We start from the raw sequence: 26,184 nt of genomic DNA, 5'->3' as shown, positions 1-26,184 counted from the left end.
TCGCCTCTGGCCAAATCATCTCCTTTTTTTTTTTTTTTTTTTTTTTTTTTTGCGGTACGCGGGCTTCTCACCGTTGTGGCCTCTCCTGTTATGGAGCACAGGCTCCGGATGCGCAGGCTCAGCGGCCATGGCTCACGGGCCCAGCCACCCCGCGGCATGTGGGATCCTCCCGGACCGGGGCACGAACCCGTGTCCCCCGCATCGGCAGGTGGACTCCCAACCACTGCGCCACCAGGGAAGCCCTCATCTCCTTCTTAGAGGAAGGAAAATGGCAGCCCAGACAGGTAAGGACACTCACCCAAGGTTCCACGGCTACAGAGTGCAAGAATAGATTTTTAAAGCCAAGATTGATTACAGATCTGTTGTACAACAGAACCACCCTGAGACCAGGGAAAACAGCTAGCTTTCTACGTTAGAGCCGCCATGAATCGGACCCCCCCTGCAACAGAGAGACTTGCCATATTCATTGCTCCTGCTCTACTCTGGAAGGTGTATGACAGCAGCACTGGGGATGAGGACAGGTCATGGTCTGCTACCTGGTGGAAGCCCTAGTGACTGACAAAGCAGGGCTTCCTTCTTCCTACGTGGAGAAACTTGGTAGGGTTCAGGCCAGACACTGTATCTCTGGTGATCCTGAACTGTCTGTAAATCAGAGACAGCTGCCTGCGTGCAAGAGCAAGCTACACGCCACCGTGTGGTGCCTGCCCTGTGCTTCCCCTGCGTCATGCCGGAGTCTTCAGTCAATGCAACGCCTCTTGAGGGCAGCCTGGCTCCACAAATCTCACCTCTTGCTCAAACTTTAAGGTAAGGCAGAGTTTCTTTTCCAGTTTTCGGGAAAATAATTGCTAAACAGCAGAGTGTTGAGGGAATGAAAGTAATGTGAAGTAGAGGAGGCTGGGTAGGACGAGGGACTTATGATAAGGGGCAGGGAACACGAGGGTTTCTTATGCTCCTAGCCCCACTCCCCAGGGCTACCAGAGACTCACACTTCCAATGGGAAAGTGACAGATGGAATATGGGTACAGAGGGGTTCCCAGCAAGGGCTCTCGGTCTCCTAGGCTAGTCCCTTGCCTGTACTTCCCGTGTGCAGCAGGAAGCACCCCCAGGCAAAAGCCATGCTTGAAGCAGCCAGGGGACAGCTGTAGTATGGAGTAGGCAGCACAGACAGCAACAGGGCGCATGATCCCAGGGGTCACAAAGGAATCTCAGCAAGCAGCCAACCATCTTTTGCATCTTTTTCAAGAGTGAGCACACAGGCTCCAAATGCATCTTCGTATTTGAGGCTTTTGTCAAGGAAAGGGTAGCAAAGCAACCGTTGCGTTCCTGGGTTTGAGAGCAAGGGGCTGTGCTAAGCAAAGAGGTCCTTGTAAATGCACATCTGGAGTAGCTGGCTAGGGGGGGCACCTAAAGATGACAGGGAACAGTCACGAGAAGGAAGCACCGGCACCTGCCGAGTGAAAGAAGGAAGGAAAACTTTCAAGTTAGCCTCAGTACACAGGTAATGCAACCAGACTTAATAAAACCCCATGCTCTTCTGCCCTATACCCTTACTCGAGTGCAAACACATCATCTACCTCCACCGATCTACCTACAGGACTGGAGGGCACACGGGGCCAAGCCGCCCTCAAACTGGACAACTGTGGAGCTGACAGTGCTTCCAAGGTCCTCAATCCACATCCCCAGGGCCCAGACCTCTGCCCAGGAGGTTGGCTTCTTGGCAACATTTCACTCCCTTAGATGGGTATGGCCTAAGCCCCTGTTCACAGCACCAACAGAGCTAAATGGCCCCACCCTGCCCCACCCCTGCCAGACCCCTGCTGTGGGCCAGCTCAGGCAAGTGTGTTTTAGCTGGTCCTTTTGGAAGGGGGTACAGGAGTACCCACACAAGCAGAGCTGGCCCAAGCCACACAGCTGAGGCGAGGAGAAAGAGGTCCGGCCTGAGGTACCTGATCTGGCCTTTTACCTAGCTGCCCAGTGCCCTGACACAGCCCACAGTCCTTCAGAAATGAGACTGATAAGGACGGGTCTTAACCACAACTACAGTTTACTGAGCATTTCCAGTACTCATGGAAAGGATGAGTATTACTATGTGCCAGGTATTTTGCCCCATTATCTCACTTAAACCCAAACTTATGGAGACCAGGATCATTACTCCCACTTTAAAGATGGGATAAAAAAGACTGAGCTCAGAAGGGAAGTGTTTTTTCCAAGTCACACAGCTAGAAGTGGCAAAGCTGGGACTGAAACCCAGTCTGACCAAAACCCATGCTAGCCGCATAGTACACCGATCTTCCTTCCTTATAAGAGATGGTGGAGGCCTCAGGGATTGGCTCGGGGATGGACACTTCCAACTTCCAACTGGAATAAAGCACGGAGTTTCTGATCTGTGGTTGGAAAAGAGGCCTTCACGTGCTCCCTGGATGTGAGAAAGGAAGCACATGGAGTAGCTGGCCAGCATTAGGGAAGCTGGCCAGAAGACAAAGCTAGCATGTAGAAAGAGGCAAGGAGAAAGAACCATAGGGAAACGGAGTTGGAACCTTGAAGCTGTGCCTGAAGGCTGCATTTTTCCAACGTAAACCAACGGTTTTCCTTTATTGTTTAAACTCTTCTGAGATGGATTTTCTGTTACTTGCATCTAAAAGCACCTGATCTGACAGCTCACAGAGAGGGCTTGGAGGTTCACAGCTAGGAAGGACCTGGGCAGTTAGTTGCCCATTTAAGCCTCTGATGAGAAAAAAAAAACCCAAAGCTATCAAGTGACATGTCTGAAGTCATGCAGGGAACGAACATTTGAGCCAAGACCTAGAATCCTAGCCTTCCAGAGAGCTTGAATGTCACCTAATTTGTACCTACCCCCCACCACTATCAAGCCTCCAGGTGACGGTCCCACAGCCTCTGCCGAAGTGAACACCTCCAGGAATGGGGCCTTAGGGAAGAATCCTTCGGTTCAACAAGGGCCTGACTCCACGGAACAAGTGACTTCAGAAACGGCTAGGACAAGATTCATCAGATTAGAAAAGTCATCAGTTTCCCTCAGCCTGGACTTCAGGCATTGGGGTATGTGTGTGTCTGTGTGTCTGTTTTTGCGGGTGTGTGTGTTTGTGTGAACCAGGGACCTCTGCTTTCCTGCAGCAGCCCAAGGAGAAGTCTTTTGGGGCTCCAAGTTTTCTCTTATGGGTCTCAAGCTGGCAATGCCTTTAGGCTTGTCACCGCTCATCTCTGGTCTGAAGCTGTGGCCCCATGGGAGAACACATCAAACGTTAAGACAGGAACCCTATGTGTTACAGAAAGCAATCCGGTTTCTCTGCCTCATTAAACATAGCCGGGGACAGAGCTCATTGCTCATAACAAGCAGTTAGTAGGTGGTGAAGGATGGGGAAAGAGCAGCTATCTGGGCAGCAGAGTTGGCGCCTATGTTGTCACTTAGCTAACCAACCAGGCCACTGGATGTCCCTCAGCCAAGTTCATGTGCTCTTCAGGAAGCTTGGCTTCCAGCCGGGCTCAGTGGTAGCACCATCCCTCCTCAGGCACGACAGTACTATGCTAGCAACCACCATCCCTAAAGATGTCTGACTCTGGAGCAGAGACCAAGACTACACACGGAGCGGGGCACTTTACTGACCAGGGCCCGGAGAGGCATGTGAGCACTGGTCCTGCCTCTTCCCAGCCCCCAGCCGTACAGGTGACGAGAGATTTAACAACGGTCCAGAAACGCAACTCAATTAGAAGCTGCTGCAGTAGCAGCTAATGATGCAAAAGGGCCACCAGTCTTGCCAGTGAAGGGTATGGGGTTGGGACTGGATAAGAGTCAGCACCCCACAGAACTTTCTTCTGAATCTGACACATAGTTCTTAGCTTTGAACAAAGCTTCACCAATTCTTTTCACAGGGAAGTCCTACCTTAAAAGAGATATTCTTGTACAACTTGGGAATGTGGAGCATAGGAAACCCAGAGAATTCACACTGTAAGGGGAATTTCGGCCGTCACAGATAGCTTTACTAAAGGGTTTCTTTCCACACAGTTCCCTTTGCTGCACTAAAAAGCTGACTGGCTGTTGTTACCTAAGAGAAGCAGGAAAGCTAATGACAGAATCCCTCAGGCACTTTAAGATAAGACACTAAATTAATTTTAATGTTAATGGAAATATGTAATTATAATTAGAATGCTCCAAATCTGAATAAACTAGTCTTTCAAATCCTCTGGCAAACAAGCAGCCAATCCAGAACCTTGTCACCTGGCCAGCCCAGCCTGGCTACAAGCAGGCACTCCCAGAATAAACCAGCAGAGCCATCAAACACCTCACAGCAGTCCACCTCACGCCTTTCCAAGGCGCCCCATTTTGGCCCAGTTATTGCAGCCTCCTTCACCAGGCCCCAGCTCACAGGGCTGTGAGATGAGGAGGACACCCCCAATCCTTCTCAGCCTCCTGGACCATCCTGGACCAGCCATAAGCATCTGAGCCCCCAGTGCAGGCAGATAACCAGTGGCGAGACTGAGGGAAATGACCACAAGATCGGAAATTTGGATCTTTTGTCAGGAAGAAGGGAATATGATGAAAAGCTACGGTGTATGATGGGGTGCTGCCTCAGTGGGGGAGCCCCCAACAGCTGGACAGTTAAGACCAGGGAGGACCCAGGGGACAGGAGGAATCTTCTGGTTTCCTTCCCAGTTGTCCAGCAATGTTGCACAGGCAGAAAAGGAGGCAGGGACGATGAGCAAGAGCTCCGGCCCAGAAGAGGAAGGGTCACACAGTGCCGCAGCAGGCCCACAGGGGCCCTGAGGAAAGCTGCAGAGACAAGCGGGGTGGCACAGAGGATGCGGATGAGCATGGCACGTGGGCTTGTGTGCTCGGCACCCTCTCCGCTCAGCTGCCTCCACCAAACCCGTGGGGACAGAGGGGTTGTGGCCTTTATTTAACAGACTCAGCTACAGCGCTGAGGGACATGGCAGTGCTCCGAGTTGAAGGGCTCACCTTCAGAGGTGAGCACACAGGACCCCTCTGGACAGTGCAGCTCCACTCGCCTAGAGCTCATCCGCTCCGCCTACGTGGGGAGGGAGCTCGCCCCCACCTTCCTCCATTGCTTGCTTTCGCCCAGAAAGGAAACACCAGAGGACGGTGATGGGAGGGGAGTTCCCGAACTTTCAGGGTTTTCCTTGTAATAAGCTTGTGACCTCTGGGTTCAGTTTCCTCCTTGGTAACATGCCTGCCACGAGGAAAGACCTGAAATTCTGCAGCAGTATCCAACAGAGCTGGGCTGGACTCTAGAGTGGACTTCAACACTCACGACCTTTCTGCTAAATGTCCTTTCTCCCTGGAATTTATTAAGGACCTCTTAAGTCGCACACTTCTTTGTTCTCTTCAGAAGGGCCAGACGTTCTCAAGGCCTTAGAAAACAAAGTAATTCACAGGCCTCCTTCCCTGGCTGTATGACATGGAAGGAGTGTTATGGGGTCAGCTAGGAAAGGCCTCCCCCCAAATGCCAGGCCATCCCTCAGTCCTAAGCCCCTGGCCAGTGCTCAGCTTTAACCTCACCAAGGATAAACATCCGTTCTGCAGCACACTCCAGCCACACCTGTCCATCCTGGCTGAGCTGCTCCCTTTCCAGATGTGCAGGCCAGCGAGGGTTGCCCCAGCCACACACATCTAGCCTAGCTCCCTACCGTCTGTCCTCTTCAGTGCCCCACCCATTCAGACGAGGAACGGGAGAGCCAGAAGCACCTCGGAGGATCTAGCACCATCTCTTTAATCAAAATGTGAGGTCTACAGGGGGGCTGAGACCTGGCAAAGGCAAGAGGGAGGGGCAGCCCCAACGCCCTGCCCATGACATCACAACTACTACACCTTCTGGATACCCATCCGCCAGGGCTCTGGGTAGCGGGAGTCTCAAACCCCTCTGCGAACCAGCTCCTGCTCTGTATCCAAACATTAACCCATCCTCCAAACAGTGCGTGAGCCTGCAAGCTTGTCGATCCCCTCTGGCCTCCTGGGTACACTGCCTGCCAGGCCGCATGCCCTGGAACCCCACTCTCCAGCCTTATTAACAGGGAAGGGCTAGCCACCCCACCATTAGGACTTTGGAGGTCCTCACCTGGGCTTGGGGACCTCCAGGGGACTGCTACCCAGCCTGAAAAAGTTGTCAGAATGGTTCGAGGACGAGGAGCTGGAGGACTTGGCTTCCACCAGTGCCTGGTGGGAAGGCAGGCGGTCCTCTGAGGGCTGCGGCCGGTTCCAGAGCACACTCTGTGGAGAGGATGAGTGGCTCTTCCTCCTGCAGTGGAAAGATAGGGATGCTGGCTAAGGGGCCACCTCAGGCAAACCCTCTGCCCACCTGTACTGAATCTCAGGGCCCACTTTTTACTTGCACTGGAAAAATGCCACATGGGAGTGGGCATACTTCAGCACTCCCTTGGGCTCGGCCACGGGCAGCGAGAGCTGCGTCTTCACAGAGGGAATATTACGTCTGAACAAAACTGGCCTGCTGGCCTCAGTGCACATGCTGGAAAACAGATTCTTAACTAACACTTTAGTAACTGACCTTCCCTGTTAATGTTATACAAAATATTGAGCCCTTTGTCCAGGGGGATGGTCATCTGATTCTCAAAGGAGCTGACCCTCAACAAGCTCCCAATTCCCAATCATTATTTTGTACTCACCGCTTTTTTCTTTTTCTAAGCTGGCCCCCCACCTCCCAGGCAAATGACACAAGGGAGCACCCCCAGGAAGTCCCTTTAACACCAGCGCCCCCCTCACCCGACCCTGTCTTCCCAGCCCTGCAGCTTCCTCCTTCATCCCGCAGTACCCCCCACCAACCAGATGGCTGGCCTCTGAGGCCCAGTAGAGACAGCAGGGCATGGAGCTCAGCTCTCAGGCCTACTGTCGGGGGCCCCTTTGTTCCTGGGGCTCCCTGGAGCTGAAGCCCTGGCTCACAGCTGTTAGCAAGCTTAGTTCCAGCCTGGCCCTCACCAAGCTGCCTGAGTCTGTGCTCCTGCAGGGACCAGCTCCACGGTCTCATAGGTGAAGCTCCCGGCGGCTCCTGGGGAGCTCTCCATGACCAGAGAGAAGTCACTGCCAAGGCTGGTGGTGCTGCCACGATCCTTCCGTCCTGAAAGAAGCCAGTGCCATCAGTCAGCACAATATGTTCTCCTGCTAGGGGTCCCCCACCTCTTCCACACAGAAGTTTCTAGAACAAGCAGTCCCTATGTGGTCTATAGTCACAAAGATATACAGAGGAAGTCTGCTGGGGCCCATGACTCACTCAGCATGCAGATATCTTCCACAGTGAAGCCTGCATCCCGGGCTGGCAAACTCTTCCTCCTATAAACAGAAGCCAGGACAGTGAATTGCAGATTGGGCTGAGGTCTCCCACGTCCCCCGCATGCTGTCCACCTGGGAAAGAAGCTCCAACTCACTGGAAACTCATGGACACAGGTCCTACCTAAACTGTTGCAGAAACGCCAGGCCCACTTCTGAGAGGCCAGCAAAGCCTGCCGCCTCCCTGTCAGTGTGGCCCTCAGAGTTCAAGTCTGGTCCAGCACACTAGGAGCTTGGATTTGGAAAGCTTGGACTTGGAAAGCAAGTAAAGACACCAACTCTCACAGGGGTCCTAAAGCAATTACCAAGCAAGACCCCTGTGTTTGCCAGGCTGGAAGCAGACTCTGCTCTGTGGCGGTGGGCTGTGCAGACACCCCTCTGCAGCAGCACAGGGAAGGAAGCCATCAGCTCAGGCAGGATGATAATCTGCCATGGTGGTGGCATGGGGAGCTGGGAGTTCCCCTATCCTTGGGCTGGCTTTTCCCTGCATCAATGAGCCCTGCTCTCCTAGTCACAAGATGAGCCTCTTCAGCCACTGGCCCTCCCCAGGTACCCCTACTTGCCCTCAGAGGGAAGGCAGGGACAGGAAGCCAGCCTGCCAAGCATGCAGGGAAGCAGGGCAGGGATAAGGCAGCGAGCAAGACCCCCACCGCCCTAGCGCGGCCCTTCCTGGAGCACCTTGCTCCCAGGGAGAGCAGGTCTCTCCTTACCTCTGTATCTTCAGAGCAGAGAACTCCTCAGAGATGATATGCTTCAAAAAATTGAAGCAGAAGAAGAAAATCTGAGAGACCAAAAAGCAGCACACATGAGAAGACAGCAGTCTCCAGGGAGAAGAATCTAGGTGGCAGAACTCCCAGGAGAGGGCAACCAGTGACCCTGGTCAACCCCTGATGGACAGCAGCCCTGCTTTGGGGACCCTGCTGGATACGGTGGCGTAGAAACAGTACGGGCGGTAGAGCAGGCTTAGGAGGTCGGGCAGGTGTGCCTGGGCTGGGGCAAGGAAGGAAGGGCGTTTTCTTCCTGAGAACGCAAGAGGGTAAGCCAGTGATGTTTCACACCATCTTCAAACTGAACACACACGTTCTCAAGCTACTGAGAAGGAAGAAGAGAACAGCTGCTTCTCCCTCTCAGCCTCTCCTAAGAACCCCAGGGAGAGAGGCTAACAGGGAAGGACAGCTGGGAGAGAATTTCGGGGCAAGAAGATTAATGGACACAGCAGGAACACAAAGCAAGGGCAAAAGATCAGATTTTGCAGAAGAAATACCCAGAAACAGTGGTTAAGGAGAACCAGGGGTGAGGGGCAGCCACTGCCTGGCCCGCAGCCTGCACTGTTCAGAAACTGTAAGGGGCAGGACGAAGTCTGAGGCGGGCAAAAGCCGGAGGAGGCTCCTGAGCTCTGCCCCTGCATCCGCATCCCCAGCTCCGCGAGCAAATTCTCTCTTCTCCCTTCCAGCCAGTGCCCTGGTCCAACGGGCCTCTGTGAAGTGCACACAGTGCACAGTCTCTGCAGTTGATTCTGCAAGGTGTGGTCCATCAACCCCTCACTTGGAAAAATACCCACAGGGTAACCCAGAGCCCCGTAAGATCTCCTCAAAAAATAAAAAAGGAGGGAGGGCGCCTAGGTCAGGCCAGTATGAAAACTTTGTTACATAACTTTTTTTTTTGCCGCCCCGCACAGCTTGTGGGATTTTACTTCCCCGACCAGGGACTGAACCTGGGCCCTCGGCAGTGAAAGCACGGAGTCCTGAGCACAGAGTCCTAACCACTGGACAGCCAGGGAAGTCCCTGTTACATAAAATTAAATAGGTGTCTTCATCACAGATTTTTTAGTCTTTAATATGCTAATGTGTTCTGAGAGCCTCAGAGGCAAAGGAGGGGTACGGAGCTGTTTAACAGGCCCTAGCTTTTTGCATGTTTTTAAAGTATCAGAGTTTTGAGTGTGTGCGGGGGGGGGAAGGGAAGGCTAAGAGAAAAGCCCACATCCTGCCAACCCTCCCAGCTGAGAAGACCCTCTTGTTTATGTTGAGAGGTGGCCAGGGTTTGAGTCCAGAATCCACTGGGCTCAGCCGCATCCCCTGCACAGTCTCTGAAGGTGGAATCTGGCCTGCTCTGGGGACGGGGAGACAGCATGCGGGTCAGCAGGTACTGGAGCGCCAGCTCCAGCAAATCTCAAAATGAGAGGCTGCAAAGGGGCTTTACGTGCGGATTTCAGTGCCAAAGTCACCACCTCTGACAGAGTTCATGGAGGCCTCTGAGGAACAGGCTTATGAGCTCTGCAGTCCTGGCGGATGCAATAAGTGCTCAAACGAAGAGATTTAGAAGGGGAGAGGAGCAGCTGAGAGGGAGGAACAAAAGAAGAATGCACAAGATAAGATGCCCAGAAAAGAGGCAGCCTCAGGAGGGTGAGAAAGATGCCTCAGGAAAATGCGGGGGGAGCCAACACTGCGTGCAGCTCCCACGCTGGGCATCTGGACTCATTCTCTTTGTGAGGCAGCAGAATCGACACCGGGAGACTCAAGGTTAATCACATTACCCAAGGTCACCCGGGTAGTAAGTGGCACAACTGGGGTTCACACTCAGGTCCGACTCCAGGTCTGTGTGCAGGGAAAACAGGCTGAAAACAAGAGTACCGAAGAGCCAAAGACTAAAAAAGGATAACGCGTGGACAGGGCAGAGAGGAGGAAGGAGGGACAGCGCGCGCACAGGAAGGGGACCCACAGCCTGCTGGCCAGGACTGGTCGCGGGGTGAGGAGCTGGCAGGACCCTGCTTGCACGGAAGGCCCTGGGGCTTAAAAGCTGCCAAGTGGGTGTGATGAGACAAGGGAGGACAGGGAAGAGCTTCTGGCTTTAGCTGTGAGGGTGAGGGGCACAGGAAAAGCACTTGTAAACTGGTTCCAGAGCTGAGTGCAGAAAACAAGGTCACCCGTAAGAAGGCCGGCACAGAAGTGGGGGAAGAGGACTGACACACGAAGGTCACAGGTAAGTGTTCTCTCCGCGAGAGAGGGGGACTGAGGCTCAGAACGGGGCTGCTGTGCCGGTGCTTTTCCTGCCACGCTGCCTGATCCCAGCACACACCAGGCAAGGAACCACCCCCAAAGTGTGGACACCAAACAGACCATCACCCTGTCCCTCTTGGGGGTAAAAGAGCCCGAGCTCGCGGAGCCCTGACGTGTGCTTGCAGACCGTGAGCAGTACCCACCTCCTCTCCTTTGCTGAGTCGATCTACCAACATGTGCCTGAAACAAGAAGGCAAGGAGGTCAAAGCGAGCACCTCCCAGACAAGAGGATGAAGGGGGACCAGAGCCCCAGGGACAGCCCATGGCTTTGGCACCCCAGCCTCAGGTGGGCCCGACCACACCTTCTCTCTTCCCAAGGGGGTGGGACCGTCTTCGCCTTCAACCCTGTCACAGGGGCCACCACACCCATGCACACAAAGAGGCGGTTCCCAAGCACCGGAGCACCCCACAGCCCAACAGTTCCTGAAGGCTCACCCGAAGAGGAACCAGTCGTAGGCCACCGTTAGGTAGAGGATCTCAGCGGGCTTCAGGGAGGCGTGGATGAGCCCGTCCTGGAAGAGATGGGCCCAGATCACAAAGAAGCCTCCCCACGACGGCGCCCTCCTGGCCTCGGGGGCTGAGTCACAACCACCGCCCCCGTGACAACCAGGCTGCCTGACAGCCCCCGGAGCGGGGTTAAACACGACACCTGCTCTGGACACGTGAGGTCCCTCGCTCCGAAGCCTCTCTGCTTTCTGGAAACAGTCCCAGCACTCACAAAGGGCCTCTGAATGCTCCCTGACCCCACGGCCCAGCCCGTCCATACTCACAGCCCACAAGGAAAGGCGCAGGAGAGAGATGAAGAGGGGCGTCCGGTCCCAGCCTGAGATACAGTGTACCAGCAGTCCGCTGTCGTCTACACAGGAACACAGAATGGGAGGCCCAGGAGAGAAGCAAACACGGGCTGATGAGAAGGGGATGTGCCACCGCCCTGGCCTGGGGTGAGAGCCAGGCCACCCCAGAACCACGGCCTAGCTCCAGAGGCAGGCATGTGATGTTTCTGCCAACCTGGCCACAGTGACCGGTTCAAGGATGGGCACTGGATCCAAAATGAGGCAATGAGCGGGAGCTCTGGGACAGAGGCCGTCTCCCTCTTCTGGAGGGGTTAAGACGGCAGGAAACAAGTCTGGAACGACCGCCAGCCATGAAGCTAACTAAACAGTGGGTATGAGACAAGGATAGATTCTTTGTGGTATTTGGCACCTGGCTCTGCTCTTGGGCCTTCTTGGTTAAATAAATGAATACATTTCCATTTGTTCAAGCAAGTGCAACCCCACACAGGTCCTGACTGATATGGAGGAACCAGAGTCAGACCGCCCTAGGACACTGAGCATGATGGGCTCATCCAATCAAAACAGTCAAACTGGCTGGAGTACCCTCTGGAGACCAGGCCCTCCAGGGGCTCTTGTGTGTGCCCAAGAAGAGGCCAGGACTGACTTTCTCTCACCTTTCTGAAGCAAAAGAGACCACTGCAGCCCCACACAAAAGGCTGATGCTCAAAGCTCAAAGGCCAGCTGACCCAGTGCAGAAACACATCGGCAAAAGGCTGATGCTCAAAGCTCAAAGGCCAGCTGAATGTGGTTCAGATGGTAACAAGTTCATAATTTTGGGCATGGAATAAATCTGCCAATGACAAGGGAATCCCCAAATCCTTCTCCCACAGAGCAAAAGGCCCCAATAAACACACATTCGCGATGTCAAGACCTGGGAACACCCAGAAGATCCTATGGCTTGAGGCAAGCAGAGACAGACTCACCGTCACTGTTAATTATGGACAGCAGCAGTTTCAGGTAGTTTTGTGTTTGTTGCACCAGATCCCAACTCTGTTGGAGAAGAAAAATAAAAGGATTCTATGAATAGGTGTTTAACTCAGAATGGGAATTTAAAGCATTTTTAAAATAAAATGCTATGAGTTATTCTGGGGAAACAAGTACCCCAGGCTCATGGTCACAGGCCACAGGTCCCAAATCCCAGACTATCTGAAACTTCACTTTTCACATGTCCCTGCACCCTCCCCCACGGGCCCCTCCCTCAGTGTGCTCTGACCCAACGTGCGGGTGAGGGAGGGGAAGCCGTGCAGGAGCCTGGGCAACCCACAGCCCCACAGCCACGAGCAGCAGCCGGACACTAGCTCCTCTGAGCCCTGGGCTCCAGGCACGGCTGTCTAGGGAATTAACAGAAGCCGACAAAGAGCCCTGAGCCCGTGGCCATTGTCACCAAATGGAAAGAGCCATTTCTTTATCTGCCATCACATCACAGAAACCAAGGTAACCATCAACCTTCTCATCAATCACGTTTCACACGTTTTTTATTGCTACGCACTGCATAGTCTTTTAATGAGTAACAAATGCAGTCTGTTTGGTAAACAAAAATCTTTTAAAACAGGAGCCCCGTGAGGTGGGAGAGCAAAAATAAGCAAAAGCCATAGAGGTCGGAACCTCTGTTCTAGCCCAAGCTAAAGGTCCAGACTAGACCCTCTGAGAAACAGTCCATTTTGGAATCCGGAACCCCACAGAGGGGCCTGACCCAGTTCTGTGGCCCCCTCCCCCTAGCTGGGGACAGTCTCTTAACATGACTGCTTCTCAGTGTCTGGGGCTGTGCAGAGAGGGTGGTGAATGCCAGCTAGCGAGAGCGCTCCCCTGGGGAGGGTGAACACAGCACCTGTAATTGGAATGGTTTTCCCAGGAATTTAAACCAGGCTCATTTACCTGACCTTCCCACGGACCCTGGAGAGTCCTGACCCACTTGCAGGAGCTCCAGAGAAAGCCGCTGCAGTGCCGTGCTAATAAACTTATTACTACCCATGGTGGCTCGGGGGTCTCTCCGCTCATCTGGTTCAACGTGTCAGACACACCACTGCCAAGAGATTTCCTCCAAGCTGTGATTCCAGCGGGTGAGGAAAAGCCAGAGAGGTGGGAGCTTACGCAAGAGGTGTGCAGGGAGGTCAGGCTGGCTGGGGGAGGACTGCAGCGGCCGGGAGAGGGAAGGAGGTGACCAAGGACGAGCCCGCAGGGCAGCTCCCACAACGGCAGCTGTTTGAAGGGGACACAAATGACCAAGGAGCGGCAGCAGACTCCGCTGGCCACCGTGCCCAGGGCTGGGGCAGGAACCACAGCCTGGGGAGCGCTGGGTCGGCAGAGGCCCAAAGTCACACAGCTAAGCTGAGCTGGGGTCTGGACCCAGGCCTGTGGTCACACACTGCACTGTAGGAACACTTCCTCAGATACCAGAGTGAGAAACAGAAGAGGACCTGGGAAATGCATGAAAATCTAGGCTCACCTCTGACTCTCTCAACCTATGTGTGCCGTGACAAAGCCTCCGGGTGCAGAGGTGAGTACCGCATATCGGCCTTAGGTTTCCATGCCTGGTGCATGCCACTTTCCCTGGCTGGCAAACTCCTACTCATCCTTTAAAGGCCCAGCCCCATTATCTTCTCTACAGAGTCTTCTTCTGTGGCCACTGGTCAATACCCCTACTACACAGGTGTGCATGCCCCTTTCCCTGGCTGGCAAACTCCTACTCATCCTTTAAAGGCCCAGCCCCATTATCTTCTCTACAGAGTCTTCTTCTGTGGCCACTGGTCAATACCCCTACTACACAGGTGACGGTTATGCTGTTGCCTCGGAATTTTCCTAGACTGAGCCCAGTGAGGGCGGAGGCCATTCTGGCACGTCTGCATCTGTAAGGCTTCGTGCTTATGGACTAGGGGGTACCTGTAGAATGTTCTTTCACTGACTGTTCATATTCAGGGGCCAGGTTGAGGAGCAGCAGCCACTGGAAGGGGTCTTCGGGCACAGAATGCAAGAGCAGAGCTCTATGGAATTCCATCTGGCCACACAGAGGTCAGCAACACCCACACATGCACTACTGCTCGTGCAATGGGAAACAGTGGTGTGAACGTGACTGTGGGCCTGGCCCTGGGACACAGCAGTGAACACAATGACTCCAGCCCTGAGGCTGGAGGGAAGGGAAAGCAAAGTGAATTGCTGCAGGTGTGCTAATTAAAAGGAGCCCTCTAAGGTGCTGCAGGACCATGTAATTGGGGAGGTGAGCTTAGCCTGATCCATGAGGACCCTTAGGGAAGGCTTCTTGGAGACGGTCACATGCATGTGAGAAAAGGGGAGGGAAAGCACACGAGTGTTTGTGGCAGAGAGAACAGCATGTGCAAACCTGGAGAGCATCTTCCCTAAAGGGTGCAGAGGCGGTCAGGGTAGCTGGAGAAGAGGGGGTGGACAGCCAGTGAGTCACAAGAACAAGCCTGGACCACTTGGAGCTGGGTGGACCACATAAGGGTCCTTGGACTTATCCTGGGGGAAAAAGGAAAGTCAGTGGCAGCTGTGAAGGAAGGAGTGACAGTGACGACCCTGCCCCATCATCTGAGTATCGCGCTCTGCCAGGCCCTATTCACACACTTTACGTTCACTATTTCCAGTCGGTTGCCCCTTCAACGTGGGCCCACGCTCAGCCATGAGACGATGGTAGCCTGCATTAGGCCAGTGACCTAAGGGATGGAGGCAAGAAGGACTGGGGAGTTTCCCTGGGGCAGAGACTTACAGAACTGATGGGACCAGCCATGGATGTTGGGGAGAAGAGCCCCCATTTTTCGAGTCTGAGCAGCTGGGTAAATGGTGGAGGGCCCGGGGGTGCTGTGGGTTGTGGCCAGTTCCATTTTGGGCAGGTTCAGTTTGAGGTGCTTGCATGACGGGACACTTGGAAAAGGAAGTAGGTGTGGATCACCGAGAGAGGCCAGGCCGGGCCCAGAGCCCGGATTAATGGGAATGTAGATGCAAGCATCCAACCTCTCTAGGGATGGGGGAGAGGAGGCACATCAGGGAATTCTTCTTGGAGTGGACACTCGAGCCAAATCCTGAAGGCAGTGTGTCAGCCAGACAAGAGGAGGCTGGGAGGGCCAGCCAGGCAGAGGGAACAGACATGGGGAAGGCAGTGGGAACAATGAGGCTACTTGTCCTGGCTGAAGCAAGTGGCAAGGACACTGCTAATGACCTGTGGGCTTGTACAGTAGGCTAAACATGGTGGAGAGATGGATCCATCCAGTAAGACTGGGGACCCTTTGGACTTCCTTGGTGGCACAGTGGTTAAGAATCCACCTGCCAACGCAGGGGACACAGGTTCAATCCCTGGTCTGGGAAGATCCCACATGCCGCGGAGCAAAAAAGCCTGTGTGCCACAACTACTGAGTCTGCGCTCTAGAGCCTGTGCGCCACAACTACCAAGCCTGTGTGTCACAACTACTGAAGCCCATGCGCCTAGAGCCCGTGCTCCACAAGAGAAGCCACCGCAATGAGAAGCCTGCGCACCACAACGAAGAGTACCCCCGCTTGCTGCAACTAGAGAAAGCCTGCGCACAGCAACGAAGACCTAATGCAGCCAGAAATAAATAAATTAAAAAAAAAAAAAGAGACTGGGGACCCTTCCATGGCGGACGATGACAAGAGGAGAGAAGCACAGTGGAAATAATTTTAAGGTTTCTATAACCAAATCAGGTCAGGTAGCTCTGCACTTTCTCTGATGGAACACGCATTTAAAAGGTAAAATGAAAAAAGTCACTAAATCCCAGAGCTGGAAAAGCAAACTCCATGAGGTCCTCCTCTGGAAACAGAACCCCCTGATGGATGCAAATCTTTTAGTGAGTCATGTTCAGAAAGCTTTGATTTTCTGGGCCAAGAAATCAGGAGAGAGAGTTCAACAGGTAAGCAGCTCCTCCTTTCCCAGGAGGCCAGAGGTCACAAGCCAGGCCTTCAGGTGTCTGCCTGAGGGACTTGTGGGGCAGGCACCAGGGGTCCCCTCACCTGATACTGGCTCCAGTCAATGTTCAGAGGGCAAGTCAGGAAGTCGGGGATGCTCAGAGGGGCATCAACGTAGTCCTGGGGACAGAAAGACACTGTGAGATGCAGGCTGTCCACCAGGAGAAGCCAGGATGACCAGGCAGGTTGAGGCCCTGAAGCTGTGGCTACCACAGGCAGGCAGGATGTCCCCCCCACAGTGCTCGCCTTTTCAGGGCCAGATGCCTGTGCCACCCTGGGAATGACAGCTTAAAAATCAAAGGGACCAGATACTGCTGCCAAGTGGAGCTTTTCAGTTGGCCGTTTGAGCGTTTACGGCTGACACAGAGGTGATCAGCGTATTCAGCCTCCGGCAGCTCCTGGGCTGCTCCCACCCACTGGGGAGGAGCTCTTCACATAGAGAGCGGAGCAAAAATGAAGGACTTTTCCTACCTTGTCCCTGAAAACTCTTTTAAAGAAAGAGAGAAATTAAAGGGGGAGAGAAAAGTATATGTGATGAGAGTTTAAACATGTACATACAAGGAGGAGAGAGAGAAAAATAATGAGACTCATTCACGGAAGAGCAAAGAAAGGAGAAGGGTAGCTGTTTTCCCCAAAAAGATTACTAGCTGGTTTCCCTTCACAAACAGAAGACCCAAGCTGATGCATGTTATTGCTCATACCTGCTTCCAGTTAAAAATGAGCCCTTCAGCCATGTAATCCCGATCCTTATATTCCTTGAAAAATTCACAGCCTGGAAAAGAAGGGCAGAGTCATGACACCACCCTTCCTGGCCCAGTGTCCTGAGATGCCCCAGGGTGCTGGAGGACCGGGGCGGCCACCAGCGCACACTCTCCAAAGTGGGCCCCAGATGACACAAGTGGAGGCTGGACCAGGCAAGCGGGAGCCTCCAAAGCTCCTTGGGTTTCTAGCCAGAGACCTTCCCGATGAGGCAGCCCCTGCCTGCACACCTCTGTATCTCTCTCCATCTGTGCTCACTGGTTGTTGGTCACTTTTCTCTCATTTCAGGTCCCTTTGCCCTACAAGTCCCTGAAGTGCCAACAGCCAGCGAACAACAGCGCGGTTTACAATTTGAGCCCCGGCAGCACTTTCTCAGCAACTTACCTAGTTACGGAGGATCACCCTCCCTCCTGATACAGACACACTTCAGAGATATTGAGGGTTCAGTTCCAGACCACCGCAATAAAGCAAGCCACATGAATTTTTTGGTTTCCCAGTGCATATTAAAGTTATGTTTACACTGTATTATAGTTTATTGAGTGTGTGATAGCACTATGTCTAAAAATATATATATCTTAAGTTTTAAAAATACCTTAAATAAAAAATACTTCCGAGAATTCCCTGGCAGTCCAGTGGTTAGGACTTGGTACACTGCTGTGGGCCCCGGTTCAATCCCTGGTCAGGGAACTAAGATCCTACAAGCCACAAGGCACGGCCAAAAAACAAACAAAAAAACAAAAAAAACAAAAAAAACACTTTATTGCTAAAAAACGCTGACCATATCTGAGCCTACAGTGAGGTGGAGTAGTAACATCGAAGATCACTGATCACAGGTCAGCATAAAAAATGGAGTGATGATGGAAAAGTCTGAGGTATTGTGAGAACTATCAAAATGTGACAGAGACACAAGGTGAACAAATACTGGAAAAATGTCTCCAACAGACTTGACACAGGGCTGCCACAAATGTTCAATTTGTAAAAAATGCAATATGTGAAGAGTAACAAAGCAAAGAGCAATAAAATGAGGTCTGCCTGTACCAACCTCGCAGGCTCTCAGTGAGGACCGAACATCGTAACATGAGAGAAAGGACCACGGACAGTGCCTGAAATGTGACAGGCGCTCAAGAGAAACGTCCTTCTCCAACAAACCTCGCCAAGATGTGCTTTCTGTGTCATTCACTGGAAAAACTATAAGAAATACCACCAGGGTAAGACCTCAGGAACAGAGAGAGGAGTGGAGAGAAAAGGGCCTTGGCAATGTTCCCAGCTTCAAACCTCAGCCTTTCACGTAGCTCTGCGACTGTGAACAAGTTAATTTCTCTAAGCCTTGATTTTCTCATTTGTAAAGTGGTTAAGGATGAAATGAAACAATACGTATAAAACAGCTGGCACAGCACTGCTACAAGTGGCACTCAGGTGACAGCATACTGGTGCCATCCTCATGCCACCACTGCAGTGAGAGCCCCAGTGCAGCCCTGCAGCTCAGCCTGGGGAGAACGAGGCCTGCACTCCTCTCAGTTCCTCCACCGGGACCAACACAAACTCCAGAGGGCACAAGGCTGTGGCCACAGGTCCAAGTCTGGTGAGGTCCCCAAAGGCAACAAAACAGTTCGAATCCCCCAGGCCTCACTGTGGATGGGGAAGTCAGGAATCAATCCTCAGCTCTAACACTTCAGCGGATTCTTGGGTGCCTCACTGGGAGAAAGAAGAAATATAAATATCAGACAGAGGCCCTGAGCTTATGAGCCTGGGTTTAGGAGGGACACCAATCATTCCTCAGAACTCCCGTAAAGTGCTCTGTTTTCTCAAACTTGAGCGCCTGAATCAATACTGCAGGCTCCAGGCCGAGCTCTGACCAGCATATAATGCAGAAGCAACTGACTGTGAGAAACGGAGAGAATTAAAGCAGCCTCAGTACCCAGGGCAATGCCTTGACGTTCATTACCTGAACGGGCTTCTGAGCCTGTTGAGAGGCAAACAGGCAGGACCAAAAGTGAAGTGAGAATGGACGCACGCTCAAGAGGGAAACAAATGAGACTCATGCTGGGGAGTTTTCGGCCCCGTCTATCTTGGTGCCCTGAAGGAAGTGCTCCCAGAACACTTCTCGTTTTCAAGGGCTAGTCTAAGCCTAAGTTAGTCTGACAGAGAACTGATACCACCGCAGTTCCTGTCTGGGCTTCAAAGTCATCAGAGGGCTCAACAGAGACCCCTGAAATGGCAGCAGAGTGCATTTCAGGACTTGGTCTGGATAACAGCAATTTTGTTATGAAGTATAATAATGTAGGCATGTAAAGAAATTCAAGAACATGAGCAGAGGAAGCAAGGTAATTAAGGTAAGCAAGGTAAGGGCTTCTCCTGTCCCCTCATCTGGGTGTGCAACAGCGTCTCCTGCCACCTAGGCTTCTGGATTTTTACTGATGCCTCTTAATCTCCCCTCAACACCATACACAACTATGAGATGCAGTACAAGATATTCTGGGAAGAATGGGGGGAAAAATTCACAGAGAGATGGCATCATCTTACCATTCTGGCATATTCTTTTCTTACCATTTTGTGTAAGCACTTTTTCTCTTACATAGTTGAGATTGTAGTATTTAATTTTCTATCTTGCTTATTAGCACCTTAAGCATTTTTCTATGACTATGTAATATCTCGTTCTACTATGGATGGCTGTACCATCATTTACATCATCATTATTCTGATTAATGAAAACATTTCCCATGTTTGGCTGGTATAATCAGACATGATGAACATCTTCAGGCCCAAGCTGGCTGGATTATGGCCTAACGAATAACTGGGTCAAAAGGTGTTAATTAATATTTCAGGAGTCTTTTAACAAGCTGCCCAACGACAGCAGAAAGGATATTGTGCTACTGTTCTGGAGCAAAACAATTTTTTTTCTTTTCTTTTCTTTGTTTTAAAGTGTGGTGTGTGTTTTGTTTTGTTTTGTTTTGTTTTGTTTTTGCCTGCTGCCATGCAGCATGCGGGATCCTTATTTCCCTGACCAGGGATCGAACCCATGCTCCTTCAGTGGTAGCACGGAGCCTGAACCACTGGACTGCCAGGGAAGTCCCACAAAACAATTTTTTCTAAGCCAAATCTTACCGAGAAGCTGAATACAAATAAAGAAAGCTGACGCCTGGTTCCTCAGCCAACTCAGTCCTCTCCCGTTCATTCAGCAGAGAGTACTTCAGTCTGGGGACCCCCAGAGCATCTCCTGAGAGTCAGGAGCCTAGTCTGAAAGCCAGCTTTAGAGCTACCTGAGGGAAGCTCCAGTGCAGACCCCCAGCGGCGACATCCCTGTCTTGACACAACTCTGACGCTGCCGAGCCCATGGCATCATCATCATGGCTCTGCATCTGCCGAAAGTGAGGCTCTCCTCCCATGCACCCGTCACTCGGCCTGGTGTTGGCGAGCACCTGTCAGGGACAGGTCTGGCACTTCACCCAGAATAAGCACCATTAACCACATTTTATGCAGGATGAAATTGATGCTCAGAAGGGTTAAGGGACTTGTTCAAGGACACAGTGCTGGGAATGGAATGCAGGCCCAGCCCTACATGCCACCAAATGCTAAGCTAGCAGAGAAGAGTGAGGAGAGACCCTAAAGGAGGCCACTGTAAGAGAGCCAGGCCACAGGGGTCGTGGTTTGGATACCACCAGCTCACACTGATGAGGATATACCCTCTGCCCACGAGGCAGTGGATGAACTTGAGGTTCTAATGAGAAGGCCTCGTGGCTCTACTGCAACCTGGGGTCACCAGCCTGCTCTCTCTATTGGCCACGTGGCTCCAAGATGAGGAGACAAGAACCAGCACAGGACTGAAGGCAGGTGCTACTGCTGAGGAGCAGGAGAGAGGTTTCAAGGAGAAAGAGTCCACTTTCTATTGTCTGTTGACAAAGTCTGGTGCTGACGTTAGGGCTCTAATACCTCCTTGAACGAGCAGGTGTTGCCATAAAGAAAGCTTAAACGCTACACACTGGACTAACACAGCTTCAGTATCCAGTGCAGAGAACACTGCCCTGGCCACAGGTCGCATACAGTGTGTGCCAGAGACAAATGCAGCCAGCTGTGTGCTCACCACAGTGCTCTGTGACACGGTGAGGCCACCAACCACATGCACCTGGGGACATAGCACTTACATCCTCACGACGGCAACAGCCAGCACAGCATAGCTGGTTGCTGACACGGAGGACTAACAATGTCATTTCACACCGAAACAGCACATTAGCTGCACAGAGCACGTCGATAAACCTGACCTCACCTAACCTGCACAAGACCCTGAGCTCAGCCTCACCAACTTCCAGTGATACCTGAGAAAACCTGAGGCTAGGCGAGGTGAAGTAACTCGCTCAAGAGCGCAGTAGGGAGGACCTGAGCCAGGACTCCATTCCTGGGCCCCTCCCAGGGGATAGCCGCCCCCCCCCCCACACACACACACACAAGGACAGCATCCTACCCTAAGGTGAGAGCCAAGGACCGGGAGCTGCACTGCCCTATGCTGAGCGACAGCAGATCCTGTCCGAGAGCTCCGGGGCATCTGTGCACCTAAGTGGCCAGGGCCTGAGGAGGGCCTCAAAGAGCCCCAGTCCTGGGAAGCCTGTCCCTTGACCAGACCCTGGAAAGAGCCCCTACCTGGATACGGGATGGAGAGGAGAGTGAAGTCGGCGTAGCGCTGGGCTTTGTCCACCTTCTCGGAGGAGGTGACACTACAAGACAGGATACAACGTGTTACGGCATCACAACACACGCACACCATTCCCCACAGGCGTTACCACAGCTTGAATGATCCTCCTGCTATGGAAACTACTGTTCAGAGTTAGGAATGACGCCCTCCAGCGGGCTTTCTTAGAATGACTAAGAAATGCGACTGCTCTGCTGCCTCTACCCTAAGTCATCAGGTGAGTGGGCCGACTCTCCCCCGACACCACAGCACCCACAACGCAAAGGGACCTAAGCCACGGAACAAGCTCCCCCCGAAGGCAGCACCGCCCCCTGGCCCGCAGGGCGGAGTGAGAAAAGAGCAAAATAACAGAGACACTGTCCAAAAGGGGCCCTGGGGTGTACTCTCGCCTCCACCTTCTCCGGCATCCACTGCGGACACTCCCAGACAGCATCGGAGAGATGCAGGACTACTCTGACAGACAGACAGCGGGATGTGCAGGTGACTGCAAACAGCTGAGCTGTAACAGCCTCAGTGTGGCTTATTTTCTAAGACATACTTGGCATAATTAAAAGTGGATATTATAAAAAATAAACAACACTTTGGAAAAATTCCCCAAATTTCATCACCCTAACCCAGGTTCCATTTGTTTCTAATTTGGCCTTATCGTATGAAGATTTGTTCCATACAGGACATAAAAATTGAGTAAATACTGATTTTTTTCGATCCACTTTAAAAGAGACTCTAATCTACCAGAGATGGCGCAGCGGCAGCAGAGCACACGTTAGAGACCCACGGCTCCCTTGGTGCTCTCCGCACCACCCCGAGCAAGTGACTTAAGCTCTCCAGCTTCAGTTTCCCCCCTGCAAGAGGGGGACACTAGAACCTCCTTGCAGGGAGGGCTGTGTGAGGATACAGGGCGAGGATGCACGAGGCCTGGCACGCAGTGTGCCCTTGTAACTGCTCCGTGCCATCTCCGACCCCACGAGCCTGTGAGCACACGGCCTCCACCCACTTCGCAGGGGGTGCCCTGCACTCACTTCATGCCAAACTTCACCTTCTTGTTCTCCACCATCAGGTCACAGATGTATTTCACTGACAGGTACCGGAGCAGCTTGATGTCATACCCTCTGACCTTATCAAAGAGATGCGTGTCGGAACTTCTGAAACAAAGAGCCAGAGGGAGAAGCTGCACTGCACATTCATCCACTAAAGTCTGGGGCGTGAGGGGCGCGTTCAAGGAAGTCTAGTTTCTACAGAAGAATTTCTGATTCCCTTCTCCGGAAGACAGAGGGAGGGCCAAGAGAGGACAACCGCTCCCAGGGAAGGTGACTTTCTAAGTGATTATCCCGCTCTCTGGGACGCATTTCAAAGAGAAGCAATCTGCACCTGGGGCGGGAAAGGGATTTTTGGCACTGCTTGACATTAAGCCAGAAGACTCAAGATAATCTCTGAGTTCTAAAAAGCAGCAGGCTAGTGGCTGATAGTCTTTGAGCCTCCATTAGAGTTTCTCTCTCTCCACCAGCCTCCCCTTCCCCCATTTATGACCGTTTTTAGCCATATGACTTGCTCAAAATGTAACAGATTGAAACTTTCACTGGGAGATGGACTTTTTAGAGCTATGTTAACAACTGACTGTGAAATATTAGCAAGTGAATTCCCTCTGCTTAGAAGGCCTCTGAAGCAAGGAGAAAGATAAAATTTTCCTAATCCCCAGGCTGCCTTTGGATCAGTCATACAGATAAAGGCAAAACAGTCACCATTAATTTTTTTTTTTAATGCCCACTGCTTTGCTGTCCCCAGCAGACTCCTCACCAAGAACAGTGTGCACTGTGGAAGATGGCCTGGCTGGGGCAGAGGTCGTCTGATCCCGGGGGAAGAGCCAAACATTCTTGAGCACAAGCCAGAGCCACTGCTCATGGAACTAACGGGCAGAAGCTGGGCACAGCGAGATGCCTTTTCATGCACCGAGCCATGATTTTGGGTGGCTGATCTGACTAGGGTGCTGGTGTGCATTCCAGAGACACCTGACACCAGTTAAAGACTTTCCATGTGGTACAGACCATGCAAAGGAGCTTTTCCAAAATAACCATTACTGCCGTTTTCTAAAAATATTTGGAAAGGAGGTAGGAAGAGTGGGAGCCAGCCCCCTCCTTCCCTTTAAGGGAGCCTAAAACATTCCTCTGTAGCAAGCTCCTTATCACACAGCTGTGGAGCTTCTAGTGCCCACATCTCTCATGTGGGGACCACAGTCCTTGCTTGCCCTGTGCCTCGGGCCGGGTGTGCTGTGCATCACCTGGTAGGCCAGACGTCAGCACCCTGGAAACCGTGGGGCTTGAAGACACACAGATGTCTGGCCTGTGTTTTGGGCCTGGGGTGCCAGGAACCCCAGGATTGGGGCACTCACTCTGCAGTCCTGGCGAGCACAGACTGCTCAGGTAGTCCATAAAGTCAGCTTCGGGTGAAGCTATAGGGTGGACTTCAACAACACTGTTGCAGGGGCCTGGGCCTGGCAGCAGGAGGAAGGGAGCCAATCCACTCACCTGGACCACTGATGATGTCACGACCGTCAGTAGGAAAATGGCCACCACCACTCAGATGCCTGCCCCCAACCCAAGCCCAGACCCATAACCACCTGGCACTGACCGAAGCGCACAGTCCTCCTCCGTGACATCCTCTGCATCTGCCCAGGCGTCGTCTGCACCCCCTGTGGGAGAAACCTGCAGTCAGCACCGAGGCCGAGGCAGGGGCTCCGCCCAGGGGCTTCCTGACCAGTCTCCCCCCGGCTCCACCCCACGGACCACACTCCTGCCTCTCTCAGCACCCGATGCCCCACATGCCTGGCAGTCTTCTTCACCCCCAGCATCTCCTCAGGTGACGAAAGGAGGGCCCTTGCCCATCCCCCAGCTTGCTGCCCCTCTACCTACACCACTGCAGCCCTAGGTGGCTATTCTCCACCACTGGGTTCCTGTTCTTAGTCAAAGACGGTGCGCAGCTCAACGCTCACCTGAGAAAATATAGTTGTAGCCAGTGCGCCCATACAGCTCCCCCCATCCAGCCAGCGTCGCTGACCTGCAAATATGCTGGGAGAGAAACCGCATTTTCAGGGTCAGGTGGTTTTCTGGAGTTTTTTGGTTCGGTTTTTCCCAGCCTTTCTTGAGATATAATTGACATATGACATTGTGTAAGTTTAAGGTGTACAACACGCTGATCTTATACGCTTACTTATTGCAAAATCATTACCATCGTAGCGTTAGCTAACACCTGCATCATGTCACATAATCACCATTTCTTTTTTTGTGGTGAAAACATTTAAGATCATCTCTCTGTGCAGCTTTCATGTATCTAATACAGTATTATTAACTATAATCACCATGCTGTACATTAGATCCACAGAACTTACTCATCTTACAACTGGAAGTTTGTACCCTCTGACCAAGAGTCAGGTGGTTTTCTGAAGTGCACACAGTGGGGGGAACCCCTGGGGACCCTCCAGGCCAGGAAAATGGGTGCAGGAGCGCTGCCCAATGTCTTCACAGCAGTCACTCCGAAGTATGCCTAGAATTTAACCTGCAGCCTCTGTCAAGAGGTTCTCTCTCCCAAACGAGAGGCACCAGAGTGTCACTAACAGTAATGGGTAGATTCAGTGGTCGTCACGCATGTACTTGGGTAAGATCTGGCGGTTATCACCAGATAACCGCCGTGTTTACGGCGTTACCGTGTTTGTGAGTACAGGACTGAAACAAGTAACACCACCTTCCCACTGGATTTACACAAGCCCATGAGGGAGCTGTGGCAGGCGGCAGGCGCTGTTGCTGCTTCACAGATGAAAAGACCAGGGATGGGCGCAGGGAGGTGAAGTGATGCCTAAGGTACCACAGAGGGGGTTGAGCTGGGATCTGATCGAGCCCACCTCCCTCCGGAGCCTGCGTGCTGACCGTCACTGTAACTGCTTAGTGCAGTGGAGGGCAACCTTTGCAGCAGGAGGGCCAATTAAGGGAGAAATGTTTGGGTTTTTTTTTTTTTAAGAAATTTTATCTTCTCTCTCCTCTGTATCAAGGAAGTGTAGTGGCTTTAATTGTGCTTAACTATCCTTTTACTCTTTCCTCATCACTGAAGGAGCATTTCAAGAGCTAGAATTCTAGAAACCAGGCAATGGGCATGAACTTCGTTATTTAACTTTAAGGCTGAATCTTTATAAATTGTGTTTGATGAGATCCAGGAGGAATGGGAGGAGGTATCTGGTGACCCCACGGTCCAGTTACAGGCTGGGGGGGCTGTGAGGGTGGCTGGGAGGTCACACTAGGCGGGGGGAAGGCATTTCTGAATGGGTCATGCAGCCTGGCGGTGTAAGGAGGGTCCCTGGGAAACCGCAGAACACGGCCCAAGGGGTCTCCTCCACTTGTAAGATGGGGGAAAGAAACGGTTTTGCTGCTAGGAAAGGAAAGGGGTGTGGTGGGAACTGGCAGGTCATCACCCGGCTTTCTGAGGCAGTGGCAGCCTGGGGCAGGGGGCAGGTGATAGAAAGGCAACCTGGTACAACCCGGGCGGGGTGGGGTGCTTTCCCAGGGCTGGGGGCAAGAATGCAATCGTGGGAGGGTTGTCCTGGAAGCCTATGAAGAAGGGCTC

The 26,184-nt window shown here is 52.6% G+C and overlaps 1 protein-coding gene across 3 annotated transcripts in view; it reads right to left on the bottom strand.

Annotated features, from left to right (window-relative positions):
* MTMR14 (myotubularin related protein 14) overlaps positions 1–26,184 on the bottom strand; it is a 43,678-nt gene that overhangs the window by 5,451 nt on the left and 12,043 nt on the right. For 2 of the 3 annotated variants that reach the window (XM_007451518.1, XM_007451519.1), the window contains exons 4-17: positions 24,563–24,638; positions 24,202–24,262; positions 22,596–22,718; positions 21,528–21,601; positions 16,835–16,905; positions 16,179–16,253; positions 12,125–12,191; positions 11,139–11,224; positions 10,804–10,880; positions 10,512–10,548; positions 8,023–8,093; positions 7,257–7,315; positions 6,965–7,103; positions 6,090–6,269 (exon numbers count right to left, since the gene is read on the bottom strand). In XM_007451518.1, coding sequence (XP_007451580.1) covers positions 6,090–6,269; positions 6,965–7,103; positions 7,257–7,315; positions 8,023–8,093; positions 10,512–10,548; positions 10,804–10,880; positions 11,139–11,224; positions 12,125–12,191; positions 16,179–16,253; positions 16,835–16,905; positions 21,528–21,601; positions 22,596–22,718; positions 24,202–24,262; positions 24,563–24,638 — 1,196 coding nt within the window. The remainder of the gene's footprint in view (positions 1–6,089; positions 6,270–6,964; positions 7,104–7,256; positions 7,316–8,022; positions 8,094–10,511; positions 10,549–10,803; positions 10,881–11,138; positions 11,225–12,124; positions 12,192–16,178; positions 16,254–16,834; positions 16,906–21,527; positions 21,602–22,595; positions 22,719–24,201; positions 24,263–24,562; positions 24,639–26,184) is intronic. The other variant, XM_007451520.1, reaches the window with a different exon arrangement.

This window comes from Lipotes vexillifer, unplaced genomic scaffold (assembly GCF_000442215.2).
Source record: "Lipotes vexillifer unplaced genomic scaffold, Lipotes_vexillifer_v1.1 scaffold261, whole genome shotgun sequence".
Classification (NCBI taxonomy): domain Eukaryota; kingdom Metazoa; phylum Chordata; class Mammalia; order Artiodactyla; family Lipotidae; genus Lipotes; species Lipotes vexillifer.
Note: the sequence above shows the minus strand (reverse complement) of the source record. Positions and strands in the feature narration are given on the sequence as shown.